At 34.1% G+C, this 26,785-nt stretch overlaps 1 protein-coding gene across 4 annotated transcripts; it reads left to right on the top strand.

The window, feature by feature from the left end:
- Positions 1 to 213: 213 nt before the first annotated feature.
- LOC133185327 (sperm-associated antigen 17-like) lies at positions 214 to 26,411 on the top strand. Of its 4 annotated transcripts, XM_061320463.1 has the most exons (39): positions 214 to 383; positions 482 to 622; positions 1,313 to 1,504; positions 3,836 to 3,998; positions 4,270 to 4,455; positions 4,843 to 5,027; positions 5,213 to 5,354; positions 5,640 to 5,830; positions 6,110 to 6,247; positions 6,344 to 6,620; positions 6,918 to 7,130; positions 8,528 to 8,560; positions 9,544 to 9,702; positions 10,603 to 10,767; positions 11,103 to 11,287; positions 11,662 to 11,816; positions 12,177 to 12,355; positions 12,711 to 12,895; positions 13,089 to 13,226; positions 13,416 to 13,527; positions 13,645 to 13,800; positions 13,958 to 14,122; positions 14,386 to 14,519; positions 14,666 to 14,801; positions 15,082 to 15,260; positions 15,520 to 15,741; positions 16,218 to 16,356; positions 16,566 to 17,448; positions 17,719 to 17,882; positions 18,194 to 18,550; positions 18,875 to 18,976; positions 19,184 to 19,201; positions 20,255 to 20,401; positions 23,925 to 24,038; positions 24,140 to 24,279; positions 24,703 to 24,963; positions 25,239 to 25,383; positions 25,708 to 25,845; positions 26,126 to 26,411. In XM_061320463.1, the coding sequence occupies exons 1-39, from the start codon at positions 294 to 296 to the stop codon at positions 26,161 to 26,163; spliced, it is 6,867 nt and encodes a 2,288-aa protein (XP_061176447.1). In that variant the 5' UTR covers positions 214 to 293; the 3' UTR covers positions 26,164 to 26,411. The 4 variants fall into 4 exon arrangements, with proteins under 4 accessions (XP_061176447.1, XP_061176448.1, XP_061176449.1 ...); XM_061320464.1 differs by lacking the exon at positions 8,528 to 8,560 and having other exon boundaries at positions 26,126 to 26,410; XM_061320465.1 differs by lacking the exon at positions 9,544 to 9,702 and having other exon boundaries at positions 26,126 to 26,410.
- Positions 26,412 to 26,785: the final 374 nt, after the last annotated feature.

The raw sequence follows: 26,785 nt of genomic DNA, 5'->3' as shown, positions 1-26,785 counted from the left end.
ATAAAAGCTCCTTTTTTTCAAGGGAAATATTTCCATAGCGCATTCTGTTCAAGAAACGTGAATAAGTATTATAAAACAAAAGTTAAAAATTGATGTCTTTTTATCTTTGAGTTATATTATTATTATCAAATGTTTCGGCATTTCAACACTTTTTAGTCAAACCTTATAACCGGAAACAATATTTACGCGCATGCTTACTTCTCGTAGCAACCTTCTAAACATAAATATGGCGGCAGAATCGTAGAGGGAATGTAAAAGTGCGATTTCCTCTTGTTTTTTAATAATTAAGAAGAATGTCGAAAGCAGGGAAGAGAGTAAAAAGTGGATCGGGACAAGGAGGTGCGAAATGGGAACAACCACTTCTTGCCGCCACTTTTGACGAGGTACGATTGTTTCATAAATAAACATTGCCCTAATGTGCAGTTTGATATATGAATGTAACGAACCTACTTAATTTTGTTTATTTTAACTTCTTGTGCAGGAGAGTTGGAAAGCTAATGTGGCATTTCTTGTTGGAGACAAACCCGATGATTACACATGGATAGACATACTTGGGGCTGCTATTGCTGCAGGGTCTAGAAGACTCTTCAGTGTTATATCCAAGGAGCAATTGGAGGCTGAGGTAACAAATCAAATGGCTGTACCATTAACCCCCCCCCTTTTTTTAGGCTATGACAATATTTTAAATGTGATGTTTTGCTCTGCATTCATTTGAATAAGGTCACCATATTATTGTTCCTAATCAAAATAATTCATAATGTTTCTTCTTCCAATTGGGTTCTTCACCACTGATAGTGTATTTTCATACCACGTCGTGCAAGGACATCTTCAGTGGTTGAAATGAATATTTACAGTGGCTGTTTAAAAGTTTCAAATCCAAGTTCTTTTTGAACTCATAATATTGATTAAAAATAAAATGCATGACTGGTGTCACTGGTTTGAAAATGTGGTAGTGTAAGATACATATCATCCTACTAGCTTGGGCTAGTGGGTTAACCTTTTAGCTCAATTGGCATGCCAGAGGTCCCAGGTTCAAATCAATTCAGAAGCATAAACCTGTTTTTGTTACAAAATTGAAGCTAAAACTAACCACAACTTGTTAGTAAAAATACTTGAATGAATTTGTTTTTGTTAATGTATGCTGGTGTACAGTTCATACATAAAGAAAGCAAAAGGAAGATTGCTTATTACCAAATGTGATAATTGATTATTGTCCATAATTTTTTTTATATAGATTCTTGCATAAAATTTCCAAGAAAATATTTTTAAAATAAAGTTGATGAAAAGTCTCACTTGTAAAGTTTATTTATAGGTCAGAGAATTAGGAAACCCAAAAGGAAAGAAACCAAAAGAAGTTCCCCAGCATTTTGAAGTGTGTGAACCTTGTAAGACACATCTAGATAATGGAGAGGAAATTCCTTTGCCCCTCTTGGCCAGGCTTATAAAGTTCAAACTGCTGTCAATTAAGGCAAATGATCTAAGGCGTAGAGAAACTGAGAAGAAGGTGAGCTTCATAGTGATTCACAAGTCTCAATGTAACCGTAATCTAAATGTGATGGCACAGACCTAATCATGCAGATTAATGAAAAATTCTAATATAATTTATGCACATGTAACAAGGACAACTTCAACTGGGAAAAAGAGAAAAAAAAGTACATATAAATATCTCCATGTTTTGTAGCAATTAGATCTAAGGTGTTATATTAATGATAAAGATTAATTTCCAAAAATAATTTTGTTTTTGTTGCCTCATGCTAGAGGGATAACCCTGACCAGGTAAGCTAATAGAAGGAGGTGGTGAAAATGTTTGATGGTGTAAATATGTACAATAGTTCTGTATCATCAATACATTGTATGTTCATAACATGAAGTTTGGTCGTCCTCCTTGGAAACAAGAAAGCCGTAAATTTGTTGTCATTTGTGCAGTTAGTTTGACTAATAGAATGCAGTGAGCTGTGATGCATTTTGTGTAGTGCATGTCACTTATTTGAGCTGGTAACACTTAAAATGTGAATCAATTGCATGTAATAATCTCTCTAGAAATGTATGTCAAATGTATGTATGTAAATTTTTGAAAATAAATGTTGTCATGTTTAGTTGAACGTTAACACCTTTACTGTAACATGGCTATAATATATATATATTATAAACAGCAAGGTCAAGGTGGTAAGAAAAAAAAGGTGAAGTATAATTTCTGTTCAGAAACCTTTATTATCATGATTATTATGATTTCTTCTCTGCACCAGTAATGATTTTAAGTAGATGATTGGAATTGTGTTCTTTTTTTTTTTTAAAGATTTATTTAGATTAAAAAGTTTAAAACATAAAAAGTAAATTTAGAGGAAATGATTCCAGTAAAGTTTGTTGCACAAATACTTTATTTAACACATTTAAATTATATCTGCCTACAAATGTAGCTGGAGCAATACTTGCACAAATAACTGCATGCTTTATAATGATACAATCACCACAGGTATAGCTAATCACCAATGTAATGTTTTATCTTGTATGACAGGATTTGCATTTTCATATGGTTAGTGGTCATTTTGGCCAAAATGTATGTACTAACTATCCAAAAGTATCCCCCTTTGTACTATAAATACCCTTCCATATCACATGTAGCTTTTCAAACCAAAGTGTACATGTCTATTCTTTAAAAATATAATCAAAGAAAAAAGAATGCATACACATTTTATATATAATTGATATATCATTTATCAGACATCAGGGAACAGAGTAAATTGACAAGATTTTTCTATTAAAGATTGTACAGGGTGAGAAAAAACAAATATCGATCCACTTGTCCTGGAAAAATCAGTGAAGAACGAGTGAATATCATGATCTGCTTGTCCCTGGTGACAAGTAATTTTTTCAGCCATAATTAAAAAGAAAACTTCTGAGATCCAATTATGTTATATTGTGTTTCTGAATCACGAACATTAGAATGTTTGTCATTCCTAGTTGTCATAAGCAGATCGTTTGGTTGAAGGAGATTCCATAAAGAGTAAAAAGAAAACCAAATTTCTAGAATGAATCAGCCCGTCTTTTGATAAATATTATACTTTCAATTCAACTGAAAGTATTTTTCATTTAAATTACTAAATATTTATTGTTTCATACTGTACATTAACAAATTAATTCAAACATGGCTGATTATCCAGTTGAAAAACATAGAGATACTGTAGTTGTTGCAGAATTTTTTTTTTTTTTTTTTTTTTTTGTGCTTCTCTATATCTGGTGATAATTTTGCTAAATCAGACATACATATAGTTAAAAGTTTAAAAGATAAAGAAGTCTGAAACATGCCATGATTATGACATTTTATTCTTTTTTATACTTGGTGAATTTAAGCAAGTCTTATATGGGACAAGCAAAATCATCATGGAAACAAGTGGTTATGATTTCATACTCATCCTAGGGGACTAGTGGTCACTGATATTTTTTTCTCACCTCGTAATATAAATGATAGGATGAATGCTTTCTGAAAGTGATACCTTTGTGCATGATTAAAATTGATCTTGTTATTCTTTTTCATGTGTCTGATTACTTTGAAAATTTTTATCTTTAAATTGTTGTATGGTCTGATTAAAGTTTTCAGGGACACAAATATGCAACAGAACAATTAAAGAAATGAATTAATGTACATTGTAATTTTATTTTCCTGGAATTTTTCTATTTATGCAAGACATGTGTAGTTATATAAGTATAAATATATGCACAGTTTTGATATGGAAGTTTAAGTAATGTATTTCTATATACTATAAAAATTTTCAGTTTGAAATAAAAAAATATTAATTAAAACTCACCCTGAATCTAAAATCTGTGATTCTAACAGGCTAGTGATGGAAAGGACAAGGGAAAAGGAGGTGGAAAAGACAAACCAAAATCTGCTGGGAAGGGCAAAGGGGGAGGGAAGAAAACCCCCGAACCCCCCTCTGCCAAGGAAGGGTCAAAACTAAGGAAACGAGGAGAAGAAGATGATGAGGGAAAATATATAGGTATTGTATTGATGAATGCAAAGAGAAAGTTTCAGGAGTATATCTTTCAAGTTATGAAATTATTAAAAAAAGATAAAGTTCAAGGAGTTGCTCATGCTATTTGCTTAATAAGGGTAAGCTTTCTATGGCATTTGATCCTGTTTATAATAGAAATATTTTACAGTGCATGGTAAATAAAATACAATTTCTTTTAAAGATATTGGTTAAGTGTGAAGTTTCCAAAATTTGATTTATGTAATGAACCTACTCCACATTTCTGTCCTGTTTATAGATGATGAACCAGATGATGGAGCTCAACACTACATCATTGTGTATGGCTACAATAATCCCCATCTGATTGCCTACCTGTCTGAGCTTGGAATCACTGTGGATTCCATAATTAAGATCAGCTCTCAGGATTATTCCAGGTTCCAGAAGCCAGAGATTCCAGATGTGGAGAAAGATGAAAAGACTCTGGGTAAGTATATGGGTATTGTAGTCCATTTCCTTGAAATACATGTACGTGAAACTGAAAATCACTCTGTGAAGGTTTTCTGTATGACAGTACATGTAATTGCTAAAAACATTTCAAGTTGAAGCTAAAAAATTTTATTCAGTCAAGTATAATTCAACATTATATTCTCAAGTTTCTAAAGTAGATGTGTATTTCATATATGTCCATTATATCATGGTCACTGTCTGACAATGTGTTAAGGAAAAACAAAAACAAAACTCAAATGGTGGTTATCAAGAAGTGACATATATTGACACTTTCAAATTAAGTATCTCTGATATGTACACCTTTTTTCTGACCTACACTACAGTGGAGGACTATGCTACATTGAGTATCTGGTTTATGTTATAGCTCTGGATGAAGCAGAAAGAGCCAAGAAGCAGAAACTAAAGAAGGAGTTGAAGCAGTTTTGGAAGGACATCCTTCTGTTGTTACAGAAGCCACCAGATGGCAGCAACCTTCATAATGTTGCCAGAAAAGACTACGAAGTCAAGAACCTCATTGTACCAGAAAATCTGGAGGATCCAGAACAGAAGGTGGGTTTCCTCTTGTCTGTGGTAATTACAATGTTATTTAACAGTACTAGTTTCTCTACAGACAGCCATTTTTGAGGACATTGCCTGTATGATTTATGACTTGGTTTGTGATTTCAGAATAATTTAGGGACAACCCTTTTTGAGGACATTACCTGTGTGATGTATGACTTGGTTTGTGTTTTCAGAATAATTTAGGGACAGCCCTGTTTGAGGACATTGCCTGTATGATTTATGACTTGATTGATGCCAGGCGACAATACCAGACCTATTTAGAGAACCTGAAGCTGATACATGTTCCTGTCCCTGGGGAAACAGCTCAGACCCAAGGTAAATAGGAACATTACAAAATGTGTCAAAATGATTGCTTTATCAAAATGTTTAGAACTTTAGATTGACTGGAAGCCATAACACAAAAGTTAGGAATGTTAAAGTGTTCAAAGCAAATATTGATAGGTTTAGGAGTACTGCTTTATCCAAGAGATAGGAAAAGATTAAGTAGTTTTCATTCTCATATTTACTTAATAAATTCATATTTTGTTATTTGACTAAACTTCACTTGAAATAAAATGTATCTTTAGAATAAATAATTTATCAATTTTCCTAACACAATAGAGGAGAAGCCTGCAGTTTCTGCTGCCCCCACCCCCCAGCAAACCACTGCTCCGGCAAGTCTCCCCTCTATTCACCCGGACCAAATGGAGGTTAAGGCAGAGGTAGATATGAGGTATTATAATGACCTGATGAATTGTATACCCCAGGAAAGTGCCAGCATTCCTCTTATGATGCACTGCATGCTGGAACAGGTTAGTCTACTAATTGTACTCAGATAAAATAGAAAATAATGGAAGTGTAACCATAAAATAAGCTTTTGCATAAAAAAAGGACATATGGACATAAGAAAATTTAATAAATATTTTTATTTAGGTTCAAGAAATACACATACATGTATTGATAAAGAGTAGAACTTAGACAAAGATTAATCAGAGTTTTCTCCCTTAGATGACTAACAGAGTTTTCTCTCATGGGTAATCTTTTAATTAGCATTGACTTTAATTAATTAATGTTTTGACTGTCCTATGTAGGTAGTTGCTACAGATGAAGGATCTGATCCACCCAGTGAACAGCTCCCACCTAAAAGAGCTGATGGACTAAACTCAAACTTGGTGTCTCACATCAGCAGCATGGCCTTCAAACTGGCCTTGTCTGAGGAAGAACACAATGTATGAGGTTCAACATAATCAAGTGTCTCACATTTTATCAGATAAATTTGAATATTTGTAATAACAAAAAGTGTTATATTTTGTTTTCTTTTGTAGATGCTTTCAGACATCTTTGATTTACCAGAGAGACCCCCTGATACTCCAAATCAGCCACTTCTCATGAATATTCATGATGACATTTGTATTCGTACCAACCACTTGAAGACTATTTATGGATTCAATCCACAGGAAGTGGAGAAAGAAATGTTGAAGAAGCTTCCCTTCCAAACTCTGATAAATCTTCCACGTCCAACTAGTGCCGAGGCTAAAGAGCGGGCAGCTCGTCTACAGGAGCTGATACATTTCTGTGCCACTGACGGTCTTTCTCAATCTGGTAAATATTTTACTTAAAACTTCGTGAAATTATATTGTTTTTCATTGGATTATTTGAAAAAATTAATAAAGTCATTCCAATGACCAAAAAGAGATGCATCCTCTAGATTTTAGTTATGGAGACATTATTGAATGGGCAATTCAACTGAATCATTATATTAAATGACAACAACTGGCAAAAATTTTTCAGTTTTTTTTTTTATCTTGCTGCTTGTTTATTAATATGTTTAATGATTAAATTAATTGTTATTTTCTTCCACCACATTATCTGACTACATGATGTGTGTTTCGATTTCAGAGATAGACAGAGCCTTTAAGCAGTTTGTGTTTGAGTGTATGGACATTGCCAGCACTGATCCCAATGGTTTTATCATCACTCGGGATAGTGAGGGATTGCATCACTCAGCAATCCCATGGGATGACCCTTATCCCTTCTTTAAGGGAATGATCCCTAAGCATGAAAAACCTTCCTCAGAGGAGTTAATGCTGACTCCATCAGAGGAGAGATCGGGTAAGGATTAGCCAATCAAATTTGATTTTCAAAGGTGAAGGGTCACAAGAGGAAGATATGTTTCAAATGTGAAGACCCAATAAACTTGTATTAGAAATGGGGAAAGTAGACATGATATAAAATCTATTACTAGTAGATGTTATAATAATGTAAACATGTCTGTTTAGGACTTGGATCATGTTTGGAACCATTTAGTGTATTAATTAATGATGAATAAATATGTTATTATCTAGAAAACAGTTTAGATGGTAGGACTAGATTAATTGATTGGGGATGTATAGAGATATAATCAATACATGAGTGTGCATGTAATATGTTGAAGATAATATAAAGCTGAAATAGGAAATTAGAATTAATCTTTAAAAAAGTATTCACATACTCTTTAAAAAAGTATTTACATGTATATACTGCAAATATGGATATTGGTAACACATTCATGTACTTATTTCAAAACATTGATTGTGTGTTGAATTTCATTATTTCTATAATCAGATCATTGCACATGAGTGACTGCATTCCATGCACAAAAGTCATATGGGTGCACTACAGTTACTGGATTGTTGTTTTGTGTATTAATCTTGTACACTGATGGCCAATAATAATATCTTGATTTAGGGAAATGGGATTAAATTTGCATTTGCAAAATTTGGTGATATACTAAATGCAAGACTATTTATGTATGGGAGAACCTGTTTTATATAAATTGTCATGATATAGAAGAAGGAAGTTGACTTTGGTATTCATTGTGGGATATCAGTATGTGATGATGAAGGATGTATTAGTGGGATTTGATATTACTCTAGGGAAATTGGGGGGGTTAATTTTACTAAGTGAGATTTCATTTAAATCTTCAATTAAAGGCTGTATTTGGTGGGATTAGATGTAACTTTGGGAAATATGCACGCTGCATAAATTAAGAGGGATCATTTAATATAACTCAGGAATTCAGTGGGATTGCATGTATGACTGCAAATTAATTTTATAGACTGTATTTAGTGGGATTTGGTTTTACACTGGGATTTGAAGGCTGTATTTCATGGGATTGGGTGTTGTAACACTGTGATTTGAAGGCTTTGTATCAAGTAGGATTTTCTTTCACTTGATGTAGAATGCAATATGAAGGTTTTAATGAATGGGACTGGATATACATGTATTGTAAATCACTTTTATTTTATGACTCTATTACATGTATATAAAAAAGAAGTGTCATGTTTTTTTTTTAAAATGCAATTAAAAAATACAAGAACTTTATTTTCACATGAAAACATTCTCAATGTTTAAGTGTAAATAAAGTTCTTTTAAACCATTGTGATTTATAGTAACAGTGTAGGTTATAGAGGGTGAATGTACATGTCTGGGATTGGATGTAACATTGTATTTGTTTTTCATGCTGTCAGGTGCCCAAACTGTCACAATAAATGTTGTCAAGTGTAAGTCTTTGTCAAATTAACACATTCTTATTATTCTTATAGCTTCACCCACACTGCTTCTTGGGCACACAAAGCCTACATACTCAGAAACACTCCGAGCAGTAGAAATTATCATAGCTTCTTATTCCTAAAAAAATCTATCTCTAGTAGCAGAAACTGGATAATTGAACAATTCTCTAAGATACTTGGATAACTGAAGAATTATCTGAGATACTTGGATAATTAAACAATTATCTTAGATACCTTGGTGATGAAGACCTGTGTATCATAAACATATCATTTCTGTGCACACTAATGCTTTTATATGAGCAGTATATAATGTATATATGTTCCTAACATTGTAGCACTAACATTTACATGTATATATATCAATTGCTTTTCTTTTTATTTTCAGGTCAGTTTAGTAATTTGTTATGTTTGTTTTTAAATTAATAATCAATATATTTAAAACTAACAACAAGTCACAAAATCTTTTTTATTTTTCAACAATCACTATTAGTTTTTTTGTTCCTAGATCTCAATTTCTTTATGACCACTACACTTGAAGCTTTTTGTAGGGAATAGTATTTTTTTTCTCTTTTGGAAAATATAACATTTTCAAATATCAAATATTTTCAAACATTTTGCAAAATTAAATTTAATAATATAAAGAAATATATTATGCAAATTTAATATACAATGCTTCTTTCACAAAAAAGTTTTTTTTTTTATATTATTCAAATTACTTATAAAGTATCTCAAAGTTTTATCATGAACTTTAATTAAACAACCATGAAAGCAGAAAGGTTATAAAAGTTGTAATATGTAATTTTTGTGTATAGTAAAGTTTATTTTTAACTTACATTAATGAGACATGGCAGTTCTGTAACTTGGTAGTTATATTGCCAGACATACCATTGGAATACAATGTATTACAAGGCATGTGTAGTATAGACAGACATTGTCAGATTTTGTTAGAAGTTAACAATGATACCTCTTCACAGGGAGTGACATGGAACTGATAGACTATGAAGTTTCTGATACCCCTTCGTCAGGCCCCGATACAAGGGAAGTAACTCCCAATGTAACACCAGAGCCACCTTCATCACCTAATTCTGACCAGACTCCCCGAAAGTCTCGGTCTAAGAAGAAATCGTCCAAAAGTAAAAAATGCATAGAGTTCATAGCTTGTTTTATACTATTATATTTATCCTTGTATTTTTTACCCATGCCTTCTATGTCCGTTAAACTTTTCTTCCAAATGAAGAAATTTTTGATATTTGTTAATTAATGCATGATTTGTTCTGTATAAAAACTATTTGTTGCAGTTTTTGTTTGCAGTTGTAGTTCGCTAGATACTGACAGTTTTAAGAAGTATTTTCTCCAAAAACTTGTTCCTTATCAGAACATTTTAAAAAAGCATTAATTTTTCCAATTTTTCCCATGACCATTTTCCATTAGATCATTTGCTGATCTATTCCCCTTTATCTCAATGTTCCCTTTGTGCCAGGCCATTCTAGACTACTAGATAGAGTTTTTTTTCCTAAAATTCTAGGCTTAGTAAACTTTAGAGTTTTTAAATTCAGATTTGTCTATGCATGCCAAAGTAAACAAAATTTGTAGAAAGTATACAGTGTATTCTGAAACCACTATTTCTTTCCGTACAGATTATCTTCTTTGTATATTTCAGTTTGTATATTTCAGTTTTTCAGTTTAATTCCATTTAATAACTAATGGTGAAAGTTAATATGATTTTAATTATCATTGTTTTTTAAGTCATTTTATAACAAACTAATTAAAGTGAAATTAGATTGTGAAGTCATATAAGAACTCGTTAGTATAAAGCAGTATCATGCCATATCTGATAACTATGTACATGTTCAAGCTTTCACTGTAGTGTGGCAGTAAAAATTGCACAGTGTGCCTCACTGCAGTTTGATATAATTTCACATTACCATTTGTGTGCATCACAAATTCATTTCCATGTAGCAATAACACTAATGTTACATAGATATTGATATAATGGTTATACTTGACTGATTGTTATGGTCTTCTGTATGTAGGTGCTGCCTCCCCCACCCCAATCCCTCCTCGTGAACTCAAAGAAATGGAAAAGAGTCCCAGTGGCAGTGATCGATCAAGACCGTCCACAGCGGACAGCAAAAAGGGAATTCTGCGACCCAGGTCAAGGTCTAGTTCTGCAGGAAAACGATCACGCAGCAACTCTGGTAAGCTCTAACTCTTACAAAAACTAAGCTTAAGGGAACAACACATTAATCAAATACCCAGTTAATAGATTTATTATATTTTGCATGTACTTGATTTGGCAAATTAACTGTGTCAATACAAGAGATAAAATTTTCTGAAAACTTTCATTTCTCAAATGCTGAATTTTTTCATTAAAATAAAATATAAACAAATTATTGTAAGTAGATGTCAGATGGAAATCTAGATCAGACAAGAGTTATTTTCTCTGAAAAATTTGATGTAGAGAAATTTCCAGTTTCTCAAAAAGTGTAGTAATTTTTTGTTACATCAACAATTTACGGAGTAATTTTTGTAGTCCACTTTGAGACGGATGAGGCTGGACATCCAATTAGACACGTAGAACTAGAGGACAAGGAGGTGACGGAGGAAGAACCAGTTAAATCAGCGGAGGAGAGCATGCATGAAATCGTGGACGCTCAGAAACGTGTGCTAGATCAGTGGTGCTTTGCTGAACACTATGAGCCTCACATACTTCTACAGGTACAGTAAAACACGCTTATAGTGAAGATGCTTATAATGGATCGAAGCTTATAGTGAAGTTATTTTCATTTTCTGTGAGTTTTAAACATGTTGTGAATCTAACGGATATAATGAATTACGTTTAAAATGAAGCAAAATGGCCCGTCACTGGCACTTCATTATAAGCGTGTTTTACTGTATAAAGATATGTTATGTTGTATCTTTAGAAAAGTCACAGTTAGATTTTATTGAAGAAATGCTTTAGAAAAGTCACAGTGAAATTTTATTGAAGAAATGCTTTTTTGATTATTAGTAATTTATGGTTGATATGCATAAATAACATAAGGGTTTTCTAATAAAACAACATAATTTAAAAGAATAAATGATTTCGACAGGTTCTGAAGGAGGCCAGCTATACACTTCCATTTATTGATCATTACTTCAATAAGAGGGATAATTCAATGATGGTGATTCTACATAACCCCTATAACACAGAATTCCAGAACCATGTAGACTGGCACACAGAACTCCACTGTAATCTGGGATTCAGGTAAAAACGAAAGTTTGTAGAGTAGAAATTTCATGAAATAGTCAGTTCACATGATTATAAAATAATTTTGCATGTGACACAGAGTTAAGGACAAAGATGGTACATAAAGAACACCCTTAAAATAGTGGTTATATGTAAAAGTATGGAAACAGTTGAGTTTTGAAAAGGAAAGAAAGTATGGATAAACTGATATGGATCCAAAAACATTAACTCGAAAAGAAAGTTAAACTGAAGAGTAACTATAAGTAAGACACTAATTTATAGAAAACTAAAAATCAGAGCAATTATAAGTGACGAAGTACATGTAAATATGTTAACCAACATCTAAACATCTGTTGAATGAATGAGACTGTCTTATAGGAATTATTTGGAGTATGTGGCTGAGTCGATTTCTGACTGGGTCCAGGAAGAAGAGGCCAAGTACAGTGCCCATTTACTGAGTAGGGAACTGGACAAAATGAGGCAGGATGAGGATGCAGCAGCTAAGGCTGCTGAAAAGGCTGCAACAAAGGGCAAAAAGTCCCCTAGAAAATCACCAAGTGAGTATTTCATGTATCTGTGTACAACAGAAAGTCCTTGAGAAAATCACTTAGTGTTTAATGCATGTATCTATACAAAAAGCCAAAAGTGGTAAAATTTTCTCGAATTAACATTTCTACAGCATGGAACTCAGTGAACATAGTTCATTATACATGTATGTATACTGATATGGTAGAGAAAATACAATCTTTTTAACATGAAAAACAATGTCATTTTAGATTTCTTAGGTAACAAGCCAGAATTAAAACTTTTGACATTGATAAATTACCTTGCAGCAATAAAAAATTTCCTCTTAAATTTCACTTTTCTTTTACTCCACAATTTTGAATGCTTATTTTTATAAACTCTTTAAAGGTCGATCAAAGAGTCCTAAATCCAGAGGCAGTAGTCAGGAGAGGTCGTCCTCTGCCAACAGTAACATGTTTATCCGGGCAAACTCCTTAAAGGCCTACAAGGAGGAACAGGATCGTCTCAAGGCTGAGGAGGAGGAAAAGGAGAGGGCACAGAGTGCAAAGAGGGCAAGATCAGCTCAGAAAAGGGTAAACAAAAATTCATATTGCCTTTCTACATCAACAATGCTAGGTTTTGAAATGTATGAAAGAATTTTTTTTCTGGTTATATAATCAAATTGCATTATTTGAATTTAAGAGAAGTTTTAAATATCTGAGCAAAATGTCCAAACCCTTATAACTTAGGATTAAATTATCCTAATTTTATTTTGTTTTTGCACAGGCTGAGAAGGAGGCAGAGAAGGAAAAGAAAAGACCTGGGTCCAGAGGAAGTGCAAAGTCTAAATCCTCCAAGGAAAGAGAAGCCGAGCCTCAGGAGGCCCCACCCGAACAGGAATCTCCCCCAGAAAGATACTGGCCGGTATGTTCTACCTCAGCTCTCTTTCTACCATTACCTCCAACCTGCATTGGTCCTCTTCATTAATTGACACACGTCACAAATTTGCATAGTATGAATAAAATTGATGGTAAAGGCATCACAAAATATAAAATTATTTGGGATGCAATTTTTACCTTGTTGTTTATCTGTGTATTGACTTTTCCTTTGCAGTTCACAGGCTATGATGTAGGAAATAAATTGATACATGTTTCTGGGATTACCACATCTATGTTTCCATCTGATGGTGGACAAATTAGAACTGAGAGAACAGAATTTGTTCAAGGTCAGTACAAGCATTACTTTTAAAAAAAAAACTGTATCCATATGCTTCAAAGCTTTGCAGAAAAAAAGTTATTTAATTAATTATGTTGAGGTAATCAATTTCATTTTTTTTTTTCAGGAACAACTAGCATTAAGTCAACAGTTCTGAAAGATGGTCACAACTTTACTGTACACATTTTGGATCCCAAGGAATCAACTGAAGAATCTGATCAGGAAGAAGACTTACTTCCTCCGACAGAGGAGAAGGCTGACTTTGAAAAGTCAGAGAAAGATGGTAATATATCCACAGTGTTCTATACAAAGTTCTTTTTTACATAATTTGTGACACATGTATTTATTTAAAGTAATGCAAGTCTTCGATTTTGGACAAAAATATTTTTTTCAAATTACACTAAATTTTCTTTGCTAAGAAATTGAAATATTTCCTGTAGATGCCAAAACTGTAGAAGGAGAGAGGGGTAGTAGTGCCCAGAAGACAGGAAAAATGGACGGAGAGAAAAGCTCAGTCAGTGCGTTTGGTTCTATCACAGCTCAGCTTATGGATGGCATGACTCTGTCCCTCAGCCAGTACGGGGCGTCAGGGGAGTCCAAAGATGGTAAGCAATGCTTAGAGTCAAATTCAAGTGAAAAAATACATAATTTTATATAATCCAGTAGAAGTTGAAGATATCTGTCATTATAGTAATATATGTTATTATATGTACATTTGTAGTTTATTATAATGAAACAAATTATAATAAGAGTACTTCAGATCCAAATTCAATTTTTGGTAATGAGTTATGATTTCAACAAAAGTGAATAGCATTCAGGCTTTTAATTTGAATTATTCAATTATTGATGTATTCTTAATAATCACTAGGTAAGAAATATGAACCCCTGCCTTACACACCCCCTCCATCTACCCCAGTGCCTGGACCACCCCCATCCCCCACCAAGAGCAAAAAAGGAGACAAAAAGGGAGCCCCAACTCCAGAACCCCCACCACCAACAACAGTAAGTTTCTGCATTTTATCTGAAATAAAATTCAATTCTATTCTATATAAGAATTCATGTGCATTTCTTTCTCACAAAAACAGTAATACTTTTCTGCTCCTTGAGAGGCAGTTATTGATGTGTATTTTTTTCCTTCCATAACACAGCCCCTTGAAGATGAAGAAAAGAAAGATCAGGAAGAGAAGAAAGATGAAGAGAAGCCAATTCAGCAGCCATTCCAGCAGCTGTATGTCTCCTGTCCTGATGGACTTAATGTCAAGTATCTCCTGGAGAGCTCACTAGGTAGGTACTAGAGCTCTACAGTATAGGACTTTATTAAGGGGGAACTTGAAACATTTTTGAGGTAACTTGAGTCACACAGGTAACCTATTGTTATCCATTCTCTTCCATCATTCATCTCGCATCATCTTTAAGATTTTGAACATTAAAGTTCCTCTTTTGCGAGAGCTTTCAATTCTCTGAAATTCATCAAATCCCATAATTACTATGTCAATTAACTTTTAAACAGTCATGAAAATGCATCTTTCCTTATTTTAAGTAAAATCAAAATTGTTGTTGACAGGGATGAAGCCTATAGCAGAGGATGACAGACGCTTGCTTGTCAAACAGAGTTATCCATACAAAACCAAGGGAGAGCAGGAATGTGAGGCGATACGTAAGAAGTATGCCCTTAAGGAAACCTCTAGAATCATGACCTCAGAGGGAACTGTCATCAAAATAATGGAGGATGGAAATATTGAAGTAAGTTACACATTTCCAATTGTGCTGGCAATATAAGAATGGACTTTCAAGTTCTTCAGAGATATTCTGTCCTGTTTCATAAAATATAAAAGAAAACAAAGTCAACAGGCATTTTTATTAATTTTAGATGCCACCAATTTTCATAAGAGCAATGGAATTTCTCAGTATTACTCCTTCAGTATTTGAATGGCTTTTAAATCTGTGTACTGAAAGGTAAAAATAAGAATGAAATACAATTGAACTAAAAATTTTTCTACAGGTCTTGTATGCCGATGGTACTCTTAGTGTACACACAGGACACTGGGAGCTTCCAAAGGGAAGAGGAACCTCTCCCCAAAGGTCTGAGAGTGTCAAAGAGGAGAGGGGGACATGGACAACCACATATCCCACAGGGGAGAAAATCATGTATAAGGGAAATGGAGACATGGAGGAATTGAAGGCTGTTATGATCAGTGTGGCCTCTGACCCAGAGACCAATCAGGTAAGCTGTTATAGAATAGTAATAAAATGACCAATCAAATATAGAATAGTAGTGGAATTACCAATCAGGTCAGCTGCTACAGCATTACTGTGGGAACTATTTAAAGTTTGATGTAAACAGTTACACTCAGAATACAGAATATAGAACAAAGTAGAAGATATACATTCATGTATTATCTTAGATTTTGAAAATTGAAAAATTTCTTGAATCTTTTAGTAGAAGATATACATTTATGTATTATCGTAGATTTTGAAAATTGATGAAAAATTTCTTGAATCTTTTATGCATAGTTTGCCGGTTAAGTAGTCTGAGTCAGCCTACACTAAATAATTTTTTAATATGACACTAACTGAAAAGAGATTTATTTAATAATACTATTAATTAAAAAATCTTTCTTTCACTAATTGAATTAATCCCAAGAATTTGGAACTTTGTTGCCCATTATCCAAGTCTTAAAAGACTTCATATTTTGACAGACAATGGCAACAAGAGATGACCATGTGATCACAGTTAGCTACCCTGATGGGACTACCATTGTGGAGCATGCTGATGGAACTCGTATCACCACGTACTACAGGGAGAACACAATGAACCAGGAGGAGGGCCAGGACATAGGTATAATGTCAATCTTCTGGACTTATCAAGCAAATGTGACTTGATCATCTTTAAAGGAACTATGTTTATGATAAACATTTGGAATTAATACAATAGGGCTAAAGGATATAACTTTATTAGACAATTAAAGCAATACTATATTAAGCATAGCATATTAGTAATGAAAACCATTTCTAATGTAATGTAAATTTTTCATATAATTTTTGTAGAAATGGAAAAAGAGTTTGATACCCAGACAGTGAAGTTTGTGAAGGTGGAATGTCCAGCATATGCGACTGTGGAGTTTAACTGTGCTACCAGTGAAAACCTCACAATTTTTGGGAATGGTTCCACCATCAATGTTTTTCCAGATGGCTATTATATGCTCCACCACTGGGACGGTGGTCGATGTGAGGTGGACACAGAGGGGACAGTCACATATTACCCCCGCCCTGACAAAATCACAGAACAGCTTCTACCAGAGAGGGAGCTACAGTATGTCTTAAGACATAACGCTGATGTTGTGGTGGAAACTGTGGATATGGAAGGAAATGTGTTTAACGTGAAATCTAATGGAGACTTCCAGGTGATCCCAGTGAATGGGGACGAGATGTCCGATGTAAGTAACGAAGATCTCCTCAAACCAGAAAAGAAATTGACCACCTTCAAGGAGCATGCTCCTAGATTCCTTATCATCCACTCCGATGGGAGTGGGACAGAGTTGATGAGGTACCAAGATATAGCTGAGTATTTGACAATGGCAGAACAGAGCCCTGCCACAGCTGTTCTGAAGGATGAGCTTGCTAACTTCCCAGGAGTTACTGGAATCACTATCCTGAAGCCATATATTGGGGGACCATCTGATAGGTGGCTTAAGAAATACGACCAAGAATCCATTATTCCACATGGTATCAGATGTCGAGATCTTACCACACTACCTCCAAAGGAGTTCAAGATGCCTGGTGGTAGATTTGGCACAAACCTAGGTCAAGGTCTTGCTGTGGGTGGGGCTGTCAAACAGCAAGTCAGAATTCCCATCCTGAAGTGTCCCAGTACGCTGGAGCTTCGACAGATGATTCAGTATAAACCTGTGTCTCCTGCACTCAGAGAAAAGTAAGTTAGATGTTTATCTACTGGAGAAAAAAAAGACATCTTCATTATAGATGTTACATGCTTGGTACATGTACAATCTCCTGAGTTACATGTACTTGTAAGAAGAAGTTTTAAGATACATGTAACTTAAAAGTTTTCAGTCTTTTATCTGAAGAGATAAGAAATAAATTCCATTGTATTTTGTAGTGGTAAAACCTGATGGAGGTAAAAATAAATAATACCTATATTTGATACACAAAACTGACTAATTTAACTTTTTCTTTGGTCCAGGTTACAGAATGGTCTTAGGGAGTATGCAGAATATGTCATAGAGAGGAACAAGGTGGCTGATTATATGAAAGTGGTGGATCCAAGAACTGAAGAGGAGAAGATTAATGCTTCAGATCTCCAGGAAATAGGGCTGCAGCAGGCTAAAGACAAGAACTATGCTTCTGGTGAATATCATTGTCTAAAGTTTTTTTTTTACAATAATTGTGTTGTGCATGTACAATACTTCAGTCTACATGGACATTACAAGTGAAAGAATTTATAGAAACTACAAGAAACATTCTTAATGGTTTTAACTTTTAGATATACCGGTATATTTTTTTCAATCTTTTTTATTTATAATTACATGTACATGTATAACAAAAAATAAAAAGGTTCACAATGATGTTAACGAATCTTCAGTAAACAATATATTTATACATCAACTCACCAGTTCATGCACATATGTATCACTAAATGTGATTTTAATATTATTTAGCAAATGTAAAGGAACTGTATGAGAAAGCTACAGCTCCACCTGTGCCAAGTCCCCCTCCCACACCCCAGCCTAAGAGGACCCAGGCTGACTGGGACCGAGACCAAAGGGAGATAGCAGAGGAATTAACAGGAAGAGAGGCCCTGAGAAAGAAAAAGATCCCCAGTTACTTTGACAGTGAGTTTGGAAAAGCTTTCTTATTGACTCAGGCAAAGGATGTGGATGAGATATTACGGGAGCTATCTGAGGACCCCAGGAAGGACGGGACTGAGGCAGTTCGTGGTCAGCTGTCTGGGCAGAGTGGACAACAGATGAGTCCTGTTACTAGTGCTTATCCCACTAGCGCCTATCCGGCCAGATGTATGTATAGTCTCAGAGTGCTCAGCTAATTGTGTAAAATATTTTTCACTCTGTGTATATTAAGCTTGTGGTTAAGGATGTATTTATGCTATGGATGAATTAAAAAAAAATGAATATGTGTGCAAGCATGCTTCAAAATGATTTCAATTGGAATGATTTTCACAAGATATTGAGGCACTTGCATGAGTAACAATGAGTTGTTTACAGTGAATGGTACAAGAAAATGGTTCAAGAAAATGTATTTAGACAATATGCTTTAAAGTACACATGCTTTGCTTTCATTTATGCACAAATATATGGGGCTTTATGGTCATCTTTTTATAGCACTGGCAGCGGTGACTTCAGTCCAGAGTGATAGGTCAAGCACATCCCCAGGGGACACTCTACCCCCCAAAAATGTACCAGACACACCTCTGTCTTATGCAGGTAAACAGCTTGATGATATCACTGCTTTATCTGTGAACATATCACACAATGTGTGCTGGAGTGACAAACAGCTTTTGATTTCATGATATTGATGTAAAATAAGGATATGTATTAATCCAGACATTTTCAGTAGCATTGGATATGATTAAACTTTAGATGTGGCATTTTGAACTGATTTGATTAAATTTTATTATTTTTGCAATACAGATAATGAATTAAGAGGAGGTTTGTATAAGAAAAAGAAACATTTTTATTTACTTTGTTTATTTTCCTTATGTATCTTAAGTTCCCTTCTCTGCCATTTCTGTCATATTTTAGTTCAACTTTTAGTCTAAAATTTTTTTTTTACCCTGTTACCAGTATTTTGAAATATCCATATCCTAAATATCAACTAACAACTTCATATAATTTTTTTCACTTTATACAATCCCCACTTGGCACACAATAACTGCATGTGTACAAGAGACAATCCTTCTAGATTATTATTCTGAGTTATTCCTCATCTTGAGATTACGTATGTTACATCTTATTTTGCATCTATATAGGTTTTCATTTTTTGCTTGTATCATTATTTTAAATGATGCATGCAAAGTTATTCTTGAATCTATTTTTATTTTGGTGCTAAATGACTAATGAGATCTTATTCCAAAGTTTTCAGATTTATTACTTGATTTAATTCAAACCTAGAACAATATAAGTATTTTTAAAACAGACTATATATTCCTACATAAAAAACTCAACAATTCACATAAACATACGCAACAATGTAACATAATTTTTACTATGAATTAATATTTTCTTAAATATCAAATGACATGATTCTGGCCATGAAATAGTCAAATTTTGAAAATCCCTCAATTTCTAAAATGGAAGAAAAGTAGAAAAATTGTTTATTGTTGATGCTAGAATTCAAACAGCACAAGCTTTCCTAGTTTCTGCTTTCACATATTTTATTAAATTATATTTTTACACATTGTATTGAATTATGGAGACTGGGCTGAGCTCTTTTTTTCCAAACAAGAATTAACAAAACATGGAACATTTTCTCTCAAAATCATAATACTCAGAATTTTATTATGTTCTTGTATCTTTGTACACATACATCATAACTGTACATCATAACTGATGCAAATTTTTAAATGATACATTATATAGACTCGACATACCTGGTTGTAAATGGTGAGATAATAGCTACTGTTTAACTTATTTCAATCACATCATAAAGAATAACTTTCTTACTAGATTGAATGTATTGAAGTGTTTTGTTATATTTTGTAGTGTACACCGAGACGGTACCTTCTCGTGGAGGGATACGCCCTGGTAACCCTACCCCAGCACACGCAGAGGGTCAAGGGTCACCAGCTCCTATCCGACCTCAAAATCCTACCCCAGTGCATGCTGGCAAGGAAAAGACAGGAAGACCAAGTAAGAATATAACTAAAAAATGGATATTTGTCTGTACATAATTTGTGAACAAAATGACATCACATAATCACTATAATAATTATACCCCCTGCAAACGAAGTTTAGGGGGGGGTATATTGGAATCAGCTTATCCGTCTGTCTGTCTGTCCGTCTGTCTGTAGACGAGATTTTGTCCGGACCATTTCTTGGAAACTGTTGCAAGGATTTGTCTGAAAATTTGTACACTTATTCTTTGCTATATGAAGGTGTGCACCTGATATTTTCATCATGATTGGATAATTTTTTTGCCTTTTACAGGTGTTTTTTTCAATTTTATTATGTGGTTTTGTCCGGATCTGTTCTCAGAGACTATTGCATAGATTTGTATGAAAATTTGTGCACTTATTATTTACCATATGAAGATGTGCACCTGGTATTTTCAACATTATTTGATAATTTTTCTGCATTTTAAAGGTGTTTTTTTTTTTTTCATTTTTATTGACTTAGTCATTTCGGGTTCATGTCTAAGGTTTGAGACATAGAATCTAGAACATCTGTACAACAAGAGGCCCATGGGCCACAACGCTCACCTGAGTCAATATGGCCCTGCTGTTCTTCGTCAGCAGATTTCTTCTATATTTCTCCTATATATTCATAAAGCTTTAATCGCCTGTTCTAGGCATACCCTACCCCAAGGTGCCATGTTCTGAATGAAATTGAATATAAACCTTCTGAGGATGCTTCTATCTTCATATAACTAATCATGATTTTGCTATTCTTTAAAACAGAATTTTAGATATGTCTAACACCCTACCCTGCTTGGGGGGGGGTTCATGATTGCATGATTTGAACAAACTTGAATGTACACTACCTGAGGATGCTTCCATATCAGTATGACTGATCATGGCTTTGTTATTCTTGAGAATGAAGAAGAGTTTTAAAGATATTTCCTGTATATGATCTTTTGTTAAACTATGATCCCCCATTATGGCCCCACCCTACTGCTGGAGGATGCCTTGAACAAGCTTGAATCTACAATATTTGGGGATGATTCCATATCAATATGACTAATTGTGGCTTTGTTGTTCTTGAGAAGAAGATTTTTAAAGAATTTCCCTATATATTCCTATGTAAAAATTTGATCCCCCCATTGTAGCCCCACCCTACCCCCAGGGGTCATGATTTGAACAAACTTGAATCTACACAACCTGAGAATGATTCCATATCAATATGACTAATTGTGACTCTGTGGTTCTTGAGAAGAAGATTTTTTTTCTATATATTCCTATATAAAACTCTGATCCCTCATTGTGGCCCCAACCTACCCCTGGGGGTCATGATCTGAACAAACTTGAATCTACGCTACCTGAGGATGATTCCATATCAATATGACTAATTGTGGCTTTGTTGTTCTTGAGAAGAAGATTTTTAAAGATTTTCCCTATATATTCCTATGTAAAACTTTGATCCCCCATTGTAGCCCCACCCTACCCCCGGGGGTCATGATTTGAACAAATTTGAATCTACACTACCTGAGGATGATTCCATATCAATATGACTAATTGTGGCTTTGTTGTTCTTGAGAAGAAGATTTTTAAAGATTTTCTCTATATATTCCTATGTAAAACTCTGATCCCCCATTGTGGCCCCAACCTACCCCTGGGGGTCATGATCTGAACAAACTTGAATCTACACTACCTGAGGATGATTCCATATCAATATGACTAATTGTGGCTTTTGTGTTCTTGAGAAGAAGATTTTTAAAGATTTTCCCTATATATTCCTATGTAAAACTTTGATCCCCCATTGTAGCCCCACCCTACCCCCGGGGGTCATGATTTGAACAAATTTGAATCTACACTTCCTGAGGATGATTCCATATCAATATGACTAATTGTGGCTTTGTTGTTCTTGAGAAGAAGATTTTTAAAGATTTTCTCTATATATTCCTATGTAAAACTTTGATCCCCCATTGTGGCCCCAACCTACCCCTGGGGGTCATGATCTGAACAAACTTGAATCTACGCTACCTGAGGATGATTCCATATCAATATGACTAATTGTGGCTTTGTTGTTCTTGAGAAGAAGATTTTTAAAGATTTTCCCTATATATTCCTATGTAAAACTTTGATCCTCCATTGTGGCCCCAACCTACCCCTGGGGGTCATGATCTGAACAAACTTGAATCTACACTACCTGAGGATGATTCCATATCAATATGACTAATTGTGGCTTTGTTGTTCTTGAGAAGAAGATTTTTAAAGATTTTCCCTATATATTCCTATGTAAAACTTTGATCCCCCATTGTAGCCCCACCCTACCCCCGGGGGTCATGATTTGAACAAACTTGAATCTACACTATGTAATGAAGGTTTCACATAAGTATAAACTTTTCTGGCTCAATGGTTCTTGAGAAGAAGATTTTTAAAAGATGACACCAAATTTTCACCAATTCTTAATTATCTCCCCTTGGAAGAGGGCGTGGCCCTTCATTTGAACAAACTTGAACCCCCTTCACCCAAGGATGCTTTGTGGCAAGTTTGGTTGAAATTGGCCCAGTGGTTCTGGAGAAGAAGTCGAAAATGTGAAAAGTTTACAGACGGACGGACAGACAGACAGACAGACAGACGGACTACAGACAAAATGTGATCAGAAAAGCTCACTTGAGCTTTCAGCTCAGGTGAGCTAAAAATGTGAAATACAGCTTAAAACTACTCATTAGAACTAAAAAAAAATCACAAAGTATTAAAACAGTTTTTACATTACACAGCAGATAGTGTAAATTATCCATTTGTCCCTTGGGAGTAATGAGTGGACATGCATCCAGTTAAAGATTAATTAATGAGTTCAGTGTGGGAAGCTGTTAGGGCATCTCTGATCAAGCAGGTCATACCTATATCTCCTGGGAATTGGGCAGAAAGAAATACAGATCTCTGTTGTCTAAGTCTCTTAATTGTAATTTATGTCTGTCAAAATACGTAGTTACTGGAACCAGCCTTTTATTTTTAAAATGAGTTTGATATAAAGGTATTAAGGTCAATTTGATTTTGTATAATTAATTATGATTTTTTTTTTTCAACAATCAATTTGCAGAGTGTCATATCTCACAAAGATGACAGATAGTTGCAAACTATTTTTTTTTCAATGTAATAAAAAACACTGTAATTACTAGTATTGATGTTTTATTAGGCTGCACCTTAGTTTCATTCATTAAAAAAAAATATAATGAGTAATTAAATTTTCACTCTAAATGTTTTAGCAAATTGTGAACACCTCTCACATCTAGAAAACATTAGTGATTTGGTACCTTCTCTGAAAAACCCAGCGAGGGGTTTTTGTCTCTTTTGGACAGTTCTAGTTTTATCAGTCATGAGGAGGACTTTAATAATTAATAATTATGATGATTTTATTTTTTTATAATTGTCATATTAGGAAGATTCATATAATGCTGATAGATGTGAAATTGTCCAATTCCACATTGCGATACATAAAGTTAATCTGAATTCAATTGAATTTTGTTGAATTTTAACTTGTTTCTGCTCAGTTAATCCAACACCCAAACATGCAGGAGGTGGAATGGACTCTCCCTCAGACCTACCATCACAACTTGACTACCCTGCCATAATAATGGAACAACCTCTTGAGGAACTGGAAGAGGGTATGTTTTAAAAATTAAACACAAGAAAATTCTAGGAGATAATATTTGTTTAATATTTACAAATTGTAAGGGTTGCAAAATAAATCATATTTATATTTCAGGAGAGGATGAAGTTGACAATGAACAGCTGACCTTGACCAGAAGTCTGAAGGTCAATGTTTTAGGTCAACCAAGGAAAAACCGTGTGCCCTTGCCAGCTGGAATTAAAGGAGGGCGACCAGGAGCTATTCCAAATATCAAGGTTGGTACCCTTCTCATGTACATTAACTACCTGTTTAGACTGTTATCCAATAGGTTTAAGATAAATGTACCGACAAAATCTAGAGTAAACCTGAAGTGAATATGTAAGGGAAAAAATCTTAAGCAAGATGTGAGGCAAGGGACATCTTTTCACATCAAGATTTTATGTAATTAAACACCCTGAATAAGAAAAAAAAGTGTATTTCATGAAAACTTTTTTATTCTCAGTAAATTGGACAAGGTTAATTTTTTGAGAAAGATACTTCTGCATGTAAAAGTGCATTCAGACTGCTGAATATCAATATCAAAAATATGAAAACCAACAGTTAATGAAAGACACATTTATGTATAGATGTTATACAGGCCATTTAATCTTATACATGGATTTTTAGTGCTACACACAGTATACTCTCGATCTTTGCAGTATATTTCTGTTGAGGAACCAGTAAGGAGGAAAGTCAACACATCTCTGGTAGCTGGGGCCTCCATAAAGGGACAAAACCAGCTTTCCCACATGAGTGGTCTTATCCTATTTCCTGAGGAGGTGGAGTTTGGGGTCCTGAAGGAGGGGTGTACCTACTGCTACACTGTTTACCTGAAGAACACGGGGGTAGACTCCTGTAGATTCAGGATCAAACAGCCTCCCCCAGCTACTGGACTCAGAATTGTCTACAAACCAGGACCAGTATGTTTGTTTTAAATGTTGATACATGTTGTAGATTTTTTAATGAGTTTACTTCACTGATCAGAAAAGTTGATGTTTAACATTTTGACAATAAATTATTTTTTGTTCAAATGCAGCTAAAGATACTTCAACAACCTGTTGGTTTACTGAATTTTAAAGCTTATAGGACTAAAATATTCCTTTCTAGAATAAAACAAGGGCATTTCCATCTGTTTTTCATGTACATTTGAATATTATATATGAAGTAAAACTCTTTTTAATTGATTTCTATACAGATTGCTGCTGGAATGAGTGTGGAGCTGAATGTAGAACTGTATGCTATAGCTGTGGGAGTCGAGGGAGAGATGGGCGTTGGCTCAGTCCGTCACGACTTGGAAATTGTCACACAGACTGATGTCTTATTTCTACCAATCTCAGCAAATATCCTTTTTTGTTACAAACACAAATATATAATGCAACTTTTCATGAAAATCAGAGCTTTTTATTCAATACAGATAAAAAAAAGCTGCAAGAAGAATATAGCTGAAAAATTAATTTTTACATATCATTTTTTGGTATAATTACTTCTACACTCTGAATAGACCAAGGATTTACATAGGAATGTCAGATATATATACACTGAAGTACATGTATGTCAGTTCTTGTTTTGCAGAATTAAAAGTATTAGTCTGCATTAACATTCTACCATGAGCCAAACTGCTACCATATTTTTTATGAGATGTTTTTTCCTTAACCCTCGTTTACCTGTCTTGACTGCCTATGAGTACGACCACAGAAGTCCCAATAGTCCAAAGGGAGGTAAATCAAAGGGAGCTAAACTAATATCCACTAAACCTCCGGCTACCACAGGCATCATCAGACCCAGAAAAACACCACTAGGAGGTAATGGTGTCATTACTCAAAACCATATATAATGTTAGGAGTGAGTGAATTGTAAAAAGTAACAATATATATTTTACACTTTGGATTAATGAAGGATTTAATAGCTTTTTACAGTAAATTGAGACAGTATTAATCCTACTATATGGACCTAAAATGTATAATAGTTCACAAATTTTCTCTGGTATCAGTATAATAATGTGTGAAAAATAAAGTTTAAGGATAAGTATACAAATGTTGATTGTTTGTTACATTTATTGATACCTGTTTTTCTTTCTTTCAGTTGGGAATGCTCCGAATGTCTCTTCCTACATCAGATGATCACTAGATATAGGATAACTACTGTACAGACACTTCCATCCTTATTAATTAATTAAAATGCATTTAAGTTTGATATGAAGATAGTGTGGATTGGATTGAACTAAAAAGAATGTGATTATTTTTTACCACTGACTGTGATATTTGTAATTTATAATATATAAAGAGACATTCATTCATTCATGTATATATATAATTTATGTATACTGTAATTTGAATTATTCTACATGTGGAATAAATAAAAACATTTTCAACTGTGAAATGTGTTAAATGCAAAAAATACAAAGACATTTATCTTAACATATTCCCGAAAAAGAGTGTGGCCTACTGGACACCATTACAGTCGCCTACATGGAAGAGAAAATATTTCAATATCATTAGGCAAATGGTTGCCTACATGGAAAAAAGATTTCAAAATCGGACAAAAAGTTTCTTATGTAAACATGAAATTGTCACCTGTTAACAGTTTTTAAAATACCAACACTTGCTTGAGCCTGCTTTCCCACAAAAACAGAATTAACAAGAGGCCCATGGGCAACCACGCTAACCTTAGTGACTGTGGCCTTTCTTGTTTTTCATCAGCATTCTTTTTCCTATATATTCCTATGTAAAACCGCCCATTGTG

The sequence above is a fragment of the Saccostrea echinata genome, unplaced genomic scaffold, assembly GCF_033153115.1.
Source record: "Saccostrea echinata isolate AGI-Se365-2 ecotype Australia unplaced genomic scaffold, CSIRO_AGI_Sech_v1 ptg000012l, whole genome shotgun sequence".
Classification (NCBI taxonomy): domain Eukaryota; kingdom Metazoa; phylum Mollusca; class Bivalvia; order Ostreida; family Ostreidae; genus Saccostrea; species Saccostrea echinata.
This window is presented reverse-complemented; position numbering and strand designations above follow the sequence as displayed.